This window comes from Protopterus annectens, chromosome 4.part0 (assembly GCF_019279795.1).
Source record: "Protopterus annectens isolate FY-2018-M chromosome 4.part0, PAN1.0, whole genome shotgun sequence".
Taxonomy (NCBI): domain Eukaryota; kingdom Metazoa; phylum Chordata; order Ceratodontiformes; family Protopteridae; genus Protopterus; species Protopterus annectens.
In genome coordinates, this window is record NC_056733.1 from 762,560,912 (window position 1) to 762,576,799 (window position 15,888).

The 15,888-nt window shown below is 38.2% G+C and overlaps 1 protein-coding gene across 5 annotated transcripts in view; it reads right to left on the minus strand.

Annotated features, from left to right (window-relative positions):
• The window catches only part of FBRSL1 (fibrosin like 1), a 3,021,780-nt gene that overhangs the window by 178,610 nt on the left and 2,827,282 nt on the right, over nt 1–15,888 (minus strand). For all 5 annotated transcript variants that reach the window (XM_044068722.1, XM_044068720.1, XM_044068719.1 and 2 more), the window contains exons 10-11: nt 15,414–15,464; nt 4,328–4,423 (exon numbers count right to left, since the gene is read on the minus strand). In XM_044068722.1, the coding sequence (XP_043924657.1) occupies nt 4,328–4,423; nt 15,414–15,464 (147 nt within the window). The remainder of the gene's footprint in view (nt 1–4,327; nt 4,424–15,413; nt 15,465–15,888) is intronic.

Below are 15,888 nucleotides of genomic sequence, written 5' to 3' on the forward strand. Positions count from 1 at the left end.
CAAGCATTATCTGTAAAACCTCCATATATGATCTTTCATAAAGACAGGGCTTCCCTTCGTACTAATCCTTCCTTTCTACCTAAAGTGGCTTCGGAGACAAATATCAATCAACTTACCTGTCTTTCCAAATTTTCAGAACAGGGGTGAATATAAATTCCATTTGTTAGATGTGCACAGACAATTACGCTTCTACTTACACAGGACTAAAACCCATCACAAGTCTGACCAATTGTTTGTGTCCTTTGCTACGCCCTTTCTGGGCAAACCGGTTTCTAAGGTGACTATTGCCAGATTTCCCTACGCATCCTTCAGGTTTACAAAGATAAAAACATGTCTCCTCTGGGTAGGATAAATGCCCATTCTACCAGGTCCATGGCTATGTCAGCTGCCTTTTGTTCTAGAGTGTCTTTGGACGACATTTGTTCGGCGGCTAATTGGTCCTCATCCCATACTTTTATTACTCATTATAAATTGGACATGGTTTCCAGAAGGAGAGAATCCTTTGGTCCTTCTGTGCTCTGAAATATCCTTCCATGAGGGCCACCCAGGCTTTTTTGTTGGAAGCTGGGGACTCTGTCCCACAGGTTGATGATCAAATGAAGTTAACTACTTCAGATAAAGAAGTTATGTACTTCCTGTTTTTCCATGTTATGAAGGTTTTTAGGGTGGGGTTCAAGTTCAAGGTATAGCAAACTCGATTTGAGGGAAGGAAGGAGATGGGGGGGTATTATGGGTAAGGGGAGGAGCTTGGAGCTCAGATCAGATGCTGGTGAAACTGCCGTCTCGGATCCGATCCGGATTAGATATCCCACAGGTTGATGACAAATGAAGTCTAACTACTCAGATGGAACGTTATAGTGAGTAATAACTTCTTTATTTCACGGATAATGTTTGATAGCCAATCATTATCATAGCCTCTAGCCATGAAAAAAACTTTCAGTATCTCCATTTCTTCTGTAAAAATCTCTTCACTGCTCGTTAATCTGCCAAGACTTATAAATTGTCCTTTCACCACTCCTTTTTCCATGTGGTGTGGATGCTGACTATGCCTGTATAAATGATTTAACAAAGGTGTATTTTCTGTAGATCTTACTCTTGATATGATGGTCACATGGATCAAAAGATTGATACCCAAAAAATGTATGCATTTTCCAAAACTACTGATTGTAAATTTCAAAAAGGGGGTTCTGAAAATGAATCATTCTAGTAGTTCACCAAATTCACTTTCAGAGCCCATCTATACGATAGAGAGTTCCATCACTAAACCTCCTACAAAACACCACTTTTTGGAATAAACTGTGGGATTTAAAGTATTTTTGTTCTCATCACGATAGGATAAGTTTGGCAAAACAGGAGTCACCCTTGCCTCCACAGCAAACCTAGACTTTTGTTTACAATGCTTCCAGTGAAAGAAAAAAATTATCAAGAATTACCTCAAGAAAAAAGCACTGTGTTAATCAAGGTATTTCTGAAATCAGTGAACCTCAACAGATACTTTCTAAACAATTCAACGCTAGTCTCCTGTTCAGTGCATGTATACAAGGAGGTTACATTCACAGATCCAAATTAAAAATTTTCACTAGGTGTCTGGATGTCTTTCAAAAATTCTAGTAGATGCCAACAGTCCTTGAGCTAGAACTCTGATTTCTGTACAATAGGGTTCAGAATGTAGTCAAGATAAACAGAGAGCGGTTCAGTCTTATACTTGTCGGCAGCCACTACCGGTTTAAATGGAGTATTTAATCGATTTTTATGAACTGTGGGAATTTCAAAATATTCTTGGCATTTTTGGTAACTCGATTTGTAAGAATGTAAAGGTTTTATATGATAGATATTCCCTTGACTAAACATGTCATTCACGTGCCCATCAACAGTCGAAAAGCATTTCTTGACATAACACACTTTAATCTCCTCATAGGTAGTATTATCTTGGAGCATTTCTAATATGACAGCAATCTATTTGTCACTGTCCATAACCATGACCAAGTCACCTTTATCCGCCTTCATGACCCTTATTTCCCTGTTATTAGACAGTTCCTTTAGGGCCAGTCTCTCTTCAAGTGGAAGTTTATATTTCTTTGTTTTTTTTTTACTCCAACTCTTTCTCAAACCCTCCTTACAAGAATCATGGAACACTTGTAAGGTGCCATGAAGCAAGTGTTCTTAGAAGTGAACTAAGAAACATCAACTAAATATAATGAAGGCTCAGCTTCCTAGGATATCACTTAAAATCAATCAGTACTTTAGCAAGGTTCGCTGGCCATGCTGGAATAAATTAAAATCCTTTAGGTAATACCAAAATGTGTTGTTCCACACTAAATTTACTTAGGTTCAGGATTTCTGTACCATGGTTCAATTTCTCCTTCTGTTTCTGCCCCTTCCCCTGCCAAATTTTCTCTTCCATTTTGGATTGTTTCTCTTCACTGGTGGATGCACTAAAAAGGGGAAGGTGAAAGAACAGGGGACAGATTCTGAGGGTTATTTCCAGAATCAGGAAAATTATCAAAGGTGCTTGGAATATGCGTATGTATACCCTCACTATCTGGTGGTCTCTCAGTATTTTGTTTGAGACAAATGTCCCGTTTCTTTCCCTTATTCCCTTTTAATGTATAAGCCATACCTGATTTATTAGCGCTTAAGTCCCTATTAATTTTCTTCTGTTTTATGTGAATTATAGTGGCTATTAATCGATCACTTTAGCCATAATACCTGTATACAGGTCAGAAAACTGAGGAAAGCAGTCATATTTTTAATTTTGTCATCCAACTCACGTATAGCTGTTTCAAGATTGCTCGATTTGTTTTTATAATCAGCAACAAGCAACTTCAGTAGGGATAAACCACATTCATTAAACAGCTTAACTGGGTCTTGAAACAAATTGTTGTTTTGTGATAAATCATTAGGGAATTTCAACACCCTAAGTCCCAAAGGCACTATGCCTAACCGAATATACGCTTCCAAGTAAAGAATTTCATATTGCCAGTTTTTGAATTTAATGACGAAGTCCTCTAACAAAAATCTTTTTTTGTTTTTACAAAAAATGTAAATCAAGGAATCCTACTGTTCTAGCAACTTCTGCTTCATCTGTACTAAGCACTTCCAAGGATTGTATTTCCAGGGAATGTACCTTCAGTGACAAGAAGTTAGAATTATCTTCATAAGTCATCCACGGGACCATCATTTTCAGGTACTGACAATATACTAGAGTTTGCAGTCTGAAAAGTTAACAACCCTTTCACTGGCCTAAATGAAGAGAATACTGTGCAAGGCGATTCAAATACTCTAGTGAGCTCCATTGTTTGCAACACTGCTGACAGTTGTAAAATCGAGATTTTTTTGTTAGAGGACTTGGGTCATTAAATTCAAAACCTGGCAATATGGGAGTGGACATTTCAAAACTTACTACAAAGTGTTGTACTTTAAGTGAAAAATCAAAACAATATTCTTTAAAACACGGTTTGTTTATGTCTTTCGGCTTTTCCCGGTTAGGGGTCGCCACAGCGGAACTCCGGTCCGCTAATGATTGGCAGTAGATTTTTACGTACTGGCTTGCCAGGCCTAACGCACAACCTTCAACGAAGGAACGCCCATTCACGCATGTCGCTACACAGAAGATGCTCTAACTGAGAATCGAACGGGCAACGTCTAACTGTGAGGCAACAACGCTACCGCAGCACCACCACTGCTATTTCATAAATTATTGCAGTGTATTATATTTTAAGGCAAAAAGAAGGAATAGCGGGCTAAGTTTAATTTAAAATGTGCATTCCTCAATTGCAGGTTGTCCTAGCCAATGATGCCCTCATTATATACCCACATTATCAACTACTCAACTGCTGGTTTCCTGTGTTTCCTTTTCTGGTGCAAGTCACTGAAATTAACTAGACACTCTAGGAAAAGGAAGGTTTCCCTCCTGTCCTTCAGAGTCATTGTTTACTATGCATAAACCTACATGCTAAAGGTCTGGGGTTGAGTTACAAGTTATATTCAGCAGGAACAAAATAGAGCATAGGCTTGGGAATCTTGAGGCCTATGTTCTGTCCAAAAATCATGCTTTTTTATTGCACTATATCAAACCACTTCCTGTCTACTAGCACCTTTGTATGTATGCTAACAGACTGGTTAACTGTAGGACTGAGCAACAGTCAATGGAAAGCAGTTTAGCAGGTTCAAATGAAGTAAGTGTGCTATCCCTTGTGCACCCTACTACTACATTTCACACACAGGCACAAACAGCTCTTTAAAATTACTTTCCAAGTATACCAAGTATTTTTGATACTGACAATTCTGACTATAAACAACTGTTCTGAAATATTCAGCAACATACCTTCGGTTGAAATGCACCTTGGAGAGACCCAAAGTGTCCAGAGTGTGGTAACATTGTAGGCATACTAGGCACTGTTGTGGGATACGATGGATAAAACTGCAGCAGGAAGGAAAAATAAAATCATTTAGTCTCACACATCATTAAGCAACCTCAAACATATTAATAGTCTCCATAATGAAGTATAATAAGCTAAAATATTTTTCAGGTATATTCTCAAACTGTTGGCAGTTTTGTCTATAATTTGTTTGGTTTCTTCTCCAATGACTTTAGGTTCTGGCAGAAGAACTTTCCATGGATTTTGGACATCACCCTAGCATTAGAAGGTGACCCAAAGACATTTAAGTGACAAAAAAAAAAAAAAAAAATCAGATGAACCATTAGTGTCATGTCAGCTGATCAGAGCCATACAGAAAGCCACAGGGAGCAGATCAGTGTGGAATCCAGTCTTCTAATGGAACTTGCATTCCCAAATGAGATGAGTAGAATGTGGTCATAGAGGCAGGACAAACTTTCCTTTCTATTGTGAAATGCAAGAGGTAGAGGGATGACTGAATACCACTATGCTTTGCAGCTGCTGACTCAACACACAACATAAACCTTGTGTAGGAAAGAAAACGTTAACGAGGAACCCCAGCTGCATGACAGGAGCTGCCAAGTTGACGTTACTCACCAAGAAATCAGCCACCCACATTCAGAATAAACATTAGCAGTGGCTTCTCCTTAACTCAGTCAGACCTAGACTGCCAAATGCACTCTTTTCTGATTAATGACTACAGTGCTAGGTATATGGACTGCTCTGTCTCATTCAGACCTACACAGTGTTTGACAGAGGGACCGCAAACAATGCTACTGTTACACTGTAGCTTCATTGTACTGAATTCACAGTATTCAATGCCATGATTAAGCAGTTTACAAGTGAGAAAAAAATAACTGGGAGGATAACATAATGGTTAAGGTGTTTACCTTATAGACAGAAGGTGCAGGGTGTGAGTCTTAAACGGGATAAATTACTTACAAAGACAGTTAGCCTAGTAATGAGCTACGAACCTAAATGGGCAAGGTAAAAAAAATGTTTTACCTGTTTAAGTTCCAATAATTTTTCTCAAATTTAAATGTAATGGTGACTTAGTTCTCTAACTGGCCAGCCTGCCATGAATTTGACACCTTACTAACAGTCTATAGGCATATGAGTTAAGAGGGGACCAAAAGTGCCTCACTTTATTACTGCAAGTAACATGCATACGCAAGCAGTGTTTCAACAGACAAGCTACACAGGGAATGTACATTTTACATCAGATGGAATAAAGGGAAGTCACTGATGCAGATTCAAGTCCTGTGTAGAACAGAGCTTTGTGAAGCTAAGTCAAAGCTGGAACACATCTCTTGTGGACTACTGCAAAGGTGAACTGGAAAGTGAAATGCCATCAACCACAGGGTCTGGGATTCAGTCCTACCCTCCAATCATTATGCTGAGTTTGGATATTTTCTCCATGTCTGCATGGGTTTTTTAAGTACTTAGGTGTTCTCCTATCACCCCCCAAACAAGCTGGTTGATTAATTGTTCTTTAGTTGTCCACATAAAAATGCTATCTACCCTTGCCCTCATGGCTTAAGTCATCAATGAAAAGGATCAAAAATGGACCAGTTCACTTAACTGGTTAGGAAAATAATACAATAAAATAATTAATTCTGCACCATGAGAAACAACCCAAAACAACAACAACATGGAAAATGTTTTCTTTATGTGAGAATATCTAGATGTTCCCCTGAAAAACGCCAAGACTTTGATCCATACCAACACATTTCATCACAACCCCCAAGACTTGGATTTTGTGCACAGAAATGGCCAATTCACTGCCAACCTAATGGAAAAAAAAGTTTTGATTCTGGCATGTTCCACAGCATTTGCTATTTGCATTTCTGCTATTGTGCCCTTTGCAGGCAGTCTAACAAGACATTATGGTTAAAGCATACATAGAAAGGATGTCATGACAATGATTCACAGAACAGAAACACGTTACTCGTTCAATTCAGTGGTGTTGGGATGTCTGTATATAAAGTCCTAGCTGCTCAAACAGCAGACAAAACCAAAGGTGCTATGCTGTAAAATGAACTACCTTGTCATCACAAAGATATGAACATTCTGCAAGATACATAAGCTTGCCTGCATTTTTCAACATTCAAGTTCAGTTTATCACCCCAGTTTGGTATCTACATCCTGCATCCAACATGGACTATAGCTCTGATCTGCCTAAAGTTCTGCTTGTTAGAATGTGCTTCACAAATAAAGTTATAAAAGGAACTATTTTAACATATTCAACAGAATTTGCCTCCTTTGCAGAGTTCTGCGCAGGAGTCGGTGACAACTGCTGTAAGAACTACAGTGTTGAGGTAAGAGTACATTAATAGACACCCCAGAGGTATCTTCATGTGCAACTCTGCCCAAGAAACAGAACGAATGACAGCTAAGTGAGAATTCCTTAAGTACAAAAACATCAGTAAAGGGACTACTTTCAGCAGTACTCTAACAGGATGTTAAACCACACAAGGTAGAAGTAACCACAGGTAGCACTAAAACATCTAGAAGCTTCTTCATGTCTTATGTTACACAGCCAAAAAGCCAGAGGATATTGCTCTACAATGTGAAGGCATCCTTTTAAATTAGGGCTCCAAGGAAGATCACCAAAGACTGTAAAGACGAATCTAAGAAACCTTGTCATGAGGTATACAACTGAGCATCCTGCAAGCAGAGATGTCGTCTCTTTTCCATTTTCAAAAGGAATTTCATGTCTGGAGAAAAATGACAGTTTGCACATATCTGCTCTGAATGATCTGACTAAGATAATCATTCAGTTCCTGAGGAAAAAAAAGTCCACCTCTCTTCTGCTAACTACAAACAAGTATCAGTAAAACAGAAATTCCGTTGGATAAAAGGGACTAACTCATAAGCTTTTTTTTTTTTTTTTTAACAGAATACTGCCCTGGAAAGGACATAACCTAACTTGGAATATTTACAACCCTAAAACATATAGGTCTTTTTCCTTTCAGCTGCAAGACTCGCATATTTAAGTGGAAGAATGACCACTGATGAGAGAAAAAGTGTCTCCTAGTCTCCTGCACACTTCCAAAAACTAGGGAAAAAAAATCAAGTAATTAGGCTGAACACAAATGGTTAACATTTCCTACTCTAGGCATATCAAATACATAAGAAACAGCAGGATGTACCTGGCCCTTTCTTTTCCTTTAAGAGTGAACTCCAGAGAACTGCTTCTGTGAATCTTTAAGAGCAACTGAAATAAGTCATCACCACTCTCTTTCCAGTTATCAGCCAATCAGAATGTCAGGGATTCCGTGAGACAAGCCCTTGATCTTGATTTCAACTGTCAAGATTCCAATAAAAGTGGTGCTAAAAACATGATGCATGTGAAGTGAAACCTCAAGAAACTGATTTTGGGCAAGGAACCACTACATCTGCAATGCTGTCAGAAAAAAAAACACTGAATACCCTTCTACCTCATTTATTTATTTATTTAGTTATGTTTGTTTGTTTAATTGGGTAGACCACTGATCACAGACTGACCAATTTCAATCTCAGACTGGGATTCAATTTACAATAAAAATAAAGGTCACAGTATGTGCAGAAATCACAACATTAAGAAGAAGCTTCACCCAAGAGGTATACAAAAGATGAATGCATGAGTCATAGCTGATCATAAGTAAAACAGAAGCAGAAATTTGCTGACAATACAAGTTTACATAACAGATAGTTCACAGTTTTGGAGGAGATAAGATCTGAGTGATGGAAAGGAAACAGTGTATGGTGGTTATAATTAATTGATATATTCTGTTTGAGAAGAAACTGCTTAACTGAGGTGGCATACTTTGTTTGAGAGAGTCTTAGAGTTGTGTTATTGTTGGAGGCAGTGGCAAAAATATGCAAACCGCATTTTAGCTGTTTGACTACTATTCTTTTACCTATGATGGCTCTTGCGGGTAGAGTCAGAAACTGAGTAAATTTTTATGCCCATAAGAGGAGGTAGCTAATTTTCTTAGCGCTTTTTTTTGAGCATGTGAAAATTAAGTGAATGATCAAACATGAAGATATCTGAAACGGGAGGTGGTCTTGATGGAACTGCTGAATTGGTCTTTTATAAGGAGCATGTTGGGACATTTAAGGAGCCTTTTGTTGGTCAAAGATCAAAGATGTTTTTTTTTTTGTAAGCCTACATCAAGTAAAAGCTGTCAAGCTACAGTGCTGTGCTTTGGGCTTGATCTGTATACAAAAATGTCATTAGTATAAAGAATGAATTGTATTTGTGAGAGAAAAAAATCCAAAAAACAAAATGAAGGTATACAACCCCAGTAAAACCACCACAAATAAAACAAAACCAGATGTTCCAAGGGACCAGGACACATATCCAAAAAAAGTCCTTTATAATAAAACGTAAAAACACACTATTACACCCTTAAAAACTGTCATTCAATGGTTGTGTAAATCAAAGGACTGCTTATCCCAGACATCACCATTCCCTATGTTGTAAAAACCCCATTTAATAATGGGGCCATATACACCTTGACGCTCACCCCATACTTGCTCTGCCACCTCATCCACTAATGAAATGGGATAGTCACGTTCTAAAAAACATTTTTTTTTAACAAGTCGAATTCATCATGACAAGTACTGCCATCTGATGTCAACCTGGACACCCTTATAAACTGACTTAACTATCTCCCTTTTGTGGTGATAGGGGTGGCAACTGGAATAGAATAAAAAAAAGAGTTGCAATATGTCGGCTTTCTGTATATACCAGTTGCTAGGTTACCAGTCAGCAAACATGTAATTTTGATATCCAGATAAGTAATTTCATTAGCACTTATGTGGTGTGTAAATTCCAGAAAATCTGTACTTTTTTGCATCTGCCTCAACAATTCATTAAAGTGATCCGTGTTGCCTTGCCACAAGATCAATAAATCGTCAAAGTATCTGTAATAAGCTTTACAAAGCATAAACAAGGGAAGCTGAAAAGAGTGGCTAATTCCCACCTAAGTAAAACCCCACTGGCAAAAACTGGAGCACAAATTGCACCCATTGCTACACCCAAACATTGCATATAATACTCATTGCAAAACACCAGAAAATTATTGGACAAAATAATGTCCATAAACTCATGCACCAAAACTTCATCATTTTCAGATAATCCCTTATAGGATTTAACAATTTCATCAAACCATAAAAGGCCCATTTCCTGGGTGATGACAGAAAATAAATTTTTAATATCACATGTGATGAAAAAACAAAATTCTTTGTCAACAAATCTCATTTTGTCCAACACATCCCGTGAATCACAAACAGGGTAAAGGACTTAAACAAGTTTTTGAGTTTAGTGTCCACAAACTTGGCTAAAGGTTCAGTAACAGATCCTGTTGATGCCACTACTGGCCGTAAGGGTGGATCACACATATTTGAGTGTAGCTTCGGGATGCCAAATATTCTACGGATAACAGGGTCTTGTACCATTAAGAAATTCATGTAGGTCCTGTGAGAGCTGGTCAAACAAGAAAAGTTCATCCAGAGCTACTCTAATAGCTCTATAAGCAATATTAACCTCATTTAAAGACACAGTTATACACCGATGTGTCACATAACCTTAACATCCGCCCCTGATGATCCAGATTGTACATGATGACCAGGCCACCACCCTTGCCAGGCCACATATATCTAATGTCCGTAACCTGCACAATAGATGTTAAAATGTCTTTATAATGAGGTTAAAGACTGTAATAACAATACTGAACTTGTTTGTCTAATAAGTCTCTAATTTCCTTTTCACACACACACACTTTCAAAAGTTTGACTGGCCGGGTGCAGGGACAGATTAGCTACACTTTTTCTCTTGAGGACATTTACATTAATCGTACCAGCACCCTCACTCTGACCATACAGAATATTTAGGTTTAATTTTCGTGTAAAAAGTCTCAGATCTAACAAGGAATGTTCAATATTCACCTTACTTACAAGAGGGTACAAAATTGAACCCTTTCAGGAAAAAGTGTATGATGAGTGGGTTCAACCAAAAGATCTGTGAAATTGCAAATACTAAACTGTTTAAAAGAAGTGACCTTAACAGTACGCTGAGATGGTGTTCATTTAACTTTAATGGAACAAATTAATTTGTTGGAGAAACAACTTTTCAAATATAAATCATTGCAGTTGGTTAATGCTTTTCTAAGTGAGAGCATTAAAAGAGAGCGTATTCCAAAAGGCCTTCGCCTGTGGAAGTATCTGCAAGGCATTGTTCCCAACAGTGTACTCCATCTAGAGCTGTTGGAATTATTTGACTGGACTGGCCTTGACTTGATTAAAATCATTATGAGGGAAAACGAAAGACACCTGGTTGAGCTTAGAAGTTTAGTAGAGAAATCAGTGAGCTCTATTAACCAAGACCTTATGTTTTCTAAATACAAGAATGAGTATGATAAAGTGTTTTCCAGGTTGAGAAAAAGATTGCTGTCTCAAGAGGCAAGAAAGTTAAGAAACTGGCAAGGGATGGCGCAGATTATTTGGAAAAAAGAAATGTGTACCCTGTTCCATTTGGTAGAGGGCTGGACAGGGCAGAACAAATTGGTACAGATGCTGCTGCTTTAGATGATGTACATTCTGGTAACAGCGAGGATACACCTGTCCCTTTAGGAACACCTTTACCCAGACGCTCTCAGCTTATAGCCAACTGGCAGAGGCAAATCAACAGTACGAACACCACCAGGAAATCCTGGGGAGGGAACCAGTGTCAGAGGCAGTGGAGACAACAACGTACGAACAATTTTCTGGGGAGGAGATAATGACTGAAGTCATGCATTCTAACTCCACACATATTGTTAAGGTCACTTCTTTTAAACAGTTTAATATTTACAATTTCACAGATCTTTTGACTGAACCCACTCATCATACAGTTTTTCTGAATGGGTTCAATTTTGTACCCTCTTGTAGGGCAAATATTGAACATTCCTTGTTAGATCTGAGACCTTTTACACAAAAATTAAACCTAAATATTCTGTATGGTCCGAATGAGGGTGCTGGTACGATTAATGTAAATGGCCTCAAGAGAAAAAGTGTAGCTAATCTGTCCCCACACCTGGCCATTCAAACTTTTGAAATGATGTGTGAAAAGGAAATTAGAGACTTATTAGACAAACCGGTTCAGTACCATTATTACACTCTTTCAACTGAAGATAAAGACATTTTAACATCTACTATGCAGGATACGGACATTAGATGTGTGTGCCCTGACAAGGGTGGTGGCCTGGTCATCATGTACAATCTGGATTATCAGGGACGGATGTTAAGTTTGTTATGTGACTCATCGGTGTATAACTGTCTTTAAATGAGGTTAATATTGCTTATAGAGCTATTAGAGTAGCTCTGGATGAACTTTTATTGTTTGACCAGGACTCACAGGACCTACATGAATTTCTAATGGTACGAGACCCTGATATCCCTAGAATATTTGGCATCCCAAACCTACACTCAAATATGTGTGATCCACCTTTACGGCCAGTAGTGGCATCAGCAGGATCTATTACTGAACCGTTGGCCAAGTTTGTGGACACTAAACTCAAAACCTTGTTTAAGTCCTTTACCCATATTGTTCGTGATTCATGGGATTTGTTGGACAAAATGAGATTTGTTGACCAAGACTTTTATTTTTTCATCACACGTGACATTAAAAATGAATTTTCTGTCATCCCCTAGGAAACAGGCCTTTTATGGTTTGATGAAATTGTTAAATCGTATGGGGGATTATCTGAAAATGATGAAGTTTTGGTGCATGAGTTTATGGACATTATTTTGTCAAATACTTTTCTGGTCTTTTGCAATGAGTATTATAAACAATGTTCGGGTGCAGCAATGGGTGCAATCTGTGCTTCAGTTTTTGCCAATGGGGTTTTACTAAGGTGGGAATTAGTCACTCTTTTTCAGCTTCCCAATTAGCCACTCTTTTTCAATTTCCCTTGTTTAAGCTTTGTAAAGCTTATTACAGATATCTCAACGATTTACTGATCTTGTGGCAAGACAACACGGATCAATTTAATGGATTGTTGAGACAAATGCAAGCAAGTACAGATTTTCTGGAATTTACACACCACGTTAGTGCTAATGAAATTACTTATCTGGATATCAGAATGACACGTTTGCCGACTGGTAACCTAGCAACTGGTATATACAGAAAGCTGACATATTGCAACTTTTATTCTATTCCAGTTGCCACCCCTATCACCACAAAAGGGGGATAGTTAAAAGTCAGTTTATAAGGGTGTCCACGTTGACATCAGATGACAATACTTGTCATGATGAATTTGAATGCTTAAAAAAGATGTTTTTAGAACATGACTATCCCATTTCGTTAGTGAATGAGGTGGCAGGACAAGTATGAAGTGAGCCTCAAGGTGTATATGGCCCCATTATTAAACAGGGTTTTTACAACATAGGGAATGGTGATATCAGGGATAAGCAGTCCTTTGATTTACACAACCATTGAATGACAGTTTTTAAGGATGTAATGGTGTGTTTTTACGTTTTATAATAAGACTTTTTGTGGACATTTTTTGGATATGTGTCCTGGTCCCTTGGAGCACCTGGTTTTGTTTTATTTATTTATTTGTAATTATGAGAGGTTGACTAGTAATTTGTGTACAAGTATGAAAATAGGAGTGCAGCAAGTACTGAACTTTGTGGTACACCAGAGTGAGCTGAGCCTACCTAAGAAAGGGTGGGGTCAATTTGAACTCTGAAAGATTTATTTTCAAAAAGACTCTGAACCACTGTGTGGCCTGTGGGCTGATTCCTATCTCAAGCAGATGAGAACAGGACATGCTGAGCATAGGGATGCCATGTTTCATTGTGGCCGAAACTGAATCAAGGCTATACCTCACTTTCCACCCATTTTGTGACATCATAATCACATCAGCAGGAGGAGGAACATCCTCTTCTCCTCTTTTGCGATTACAAAAAATGTAAATTTGCCGATTTCCTAGGCATTTCAGTTAAAAAAAATAAATAAATAAAAAAGTCATATTGATCTGCCGATACTGGAATACTGGACTATGAACAATGTTCCAGACAATCAGCTTGACTTCCAGACAGTCTGGGGAAAAAAATGGGTAGGTGGCAGCCCTTGGTGAGCAACAGTGTCAAAAGCTTAGGTTAGGTCAATAAAAAATGGCTTCTGTTAGATTGAGGTTTTCCTCCATAATTTGGCTAGAGGCAGAGTCCTGAATGTTATCCTGGTACTTCTGCCTGACCAATCATCCTCTCTCCCCTTTCCTCTCAAACTACACTGATCTTTTAGTTATTAAAAGTCTTTCTTTCCTACACAGCTTCTAAAACCCTTGCTTCTACAGACTATTTACCAAAGCCTGGACAACTGTCCTTATGTTTCTACTGAACGTACACTGTCATTTTATCAAATTCACTAACACCTATCCCACAGCTACTGTGGTAAAATTACTAATACAAGACCAGTGCAGAAGAAAGGTTTGCAGATTTCTTGAAAGAGTTTCAGTGTAGTATGAACTAATTGGATAATCCCAGAGTTGGTTTAGGCACTAAAACTTGGATTACCATGTCAAGCATAGTACAAGTTTACTTCAGAACCATACATGTCACATGACCTGAGGAAATGTGGTACCTTTCAAAAGCTCCACATTTTTCTCTGGCAGCTTAATTTGCTGCTTTAGGCAACACTATATTGCATTCTTTGTATCACTACATAACAGAAGCTCAAACCTTTTGGACACTGTTAAACTTGTCACTGAATTGGCAACTTATCTTAAGAATTTCCCTTTGTCAGAGTAACAGTAAGTAAGAATGTTTTAGTGCTGAAACACCAAGAAGATAGTATCTTTGGTAGCACTCCACTAGGCTGGTACAGGAACATGAAATGACAAGCTGGAATAAAATGAAAACTGTCAGAAAGCCACTGCTGCCTGCTAAGTGATACAGACACTTACAGAAACCAGCACACAAAGGGATCACATAAAATATTAGTAAGTTAGCTCACTGGAAGGAATAAAATAATTAGATGTCTACAGTTAGGAACTTTCTGAAAACAATGTGGTTGAGTACACTGGAGAGACAAAATGTGATGCCTCGCTATAAGAAAGGCTCATTAGTGGCACCTTCCCATGATGCAAAATCACAGTGACTTGTCAAAACCACTGCCATGCATGCACAAAAGATTGAAATGACAGAAGGATGTCAAGTGCCACATTTTGGCAGGTAAGTTTCAGAAACAACCCATACCTAAAGAGCAACAAACTATCAGGAAACTATCTGATCTTCTTTTATCAAGATTATTGATGAAAGGCCAATGATGCGCTAGGAACTAGTAAAATAGCTCAGGAGGGTCGCAAGAAGCACAATGAAAAGTAATCGGTGAAATACAAGGTTACTCCCTGTGCTTCCACTTATTATTAATCCCGTATCTTCAGCACATACTCACCAGTAGAGCATGCTAATAAAAACTGGACTGAAAAAGCCTTCACTGATTCATTTCAAAGCAGTTAAACTCTAATGTACATAAAAGACCTCAAGGTGTGCCTTCTGTATCAGAAAGTGCTACGAAAGCTGGCACACTAGCCACAGGTAACAGATAAACAACTCCTAGTCATTCTTCTAGTAAACCTTGTTCAACCCGCATCAAAATTAGTGCAACAGGAAGGCGCCCTCTTACTTCTGCATTAAAGAAATGCTGGCAAATACGAAACAGACAAGATCACTAACGGTGGCAGTGTGTTAAAAAACAGGAACTGATTAACACCTACATTTACACGAGAAAAGTATTGAAGATACAGGACCACTGGGGGCAGCAATGTGAATAATCTCCCTTTGCGGACTGCTAGAAAAGGGTTTATGAAGAATACTAGTGCTAGATGTCTAGTGTTAACTGGCAAGTTAAAAAGACATGACCTGACAAAAAATATAACTGCAAAAAAATTGGTGAAATAATTAGCAAAAAGAGGAACCCAGATTCATAAAAATCAAACAAGCAAAACAACAAAATTATTTGCCAAAAAATAAGATACTCACAGAAGGATGTCGAAAAAATGTGCTATCCAGCTTAGGTGCATACTTCTCAAACTGAAAAGTAGAAAAAAGAACAAAAGTCACATATGCAAGCAGTATCACAATTAAGCATCTACAAACACATTTAGGTAACATGACCTCCAAAACTCAAGAATAAATTAGATTAATTTACCTAACGCTGTACTAATTCTGGTAGTGCTGCTGTAATACTGAAGCAAAGAAAAGTCCTGGGGAGGTACAACAAATGTGCTCTCATATATACACCCTTCAGCAGGATACCCCACTTAGCTACAGTATCCATCACTTTTCATTTTAAATGGATTGTGTAGAGACCACAGGTAGCACATTCTCCGATTTTTTTCCTAAAGCCCTCAACACTGAGCAACAAATGCATTCTTACTAGCTACTCTGCAATACACCAAACTTAACACGCTGTACTGGTTCCAGAATATTTATATGACAGAACCCATGTTGTAAA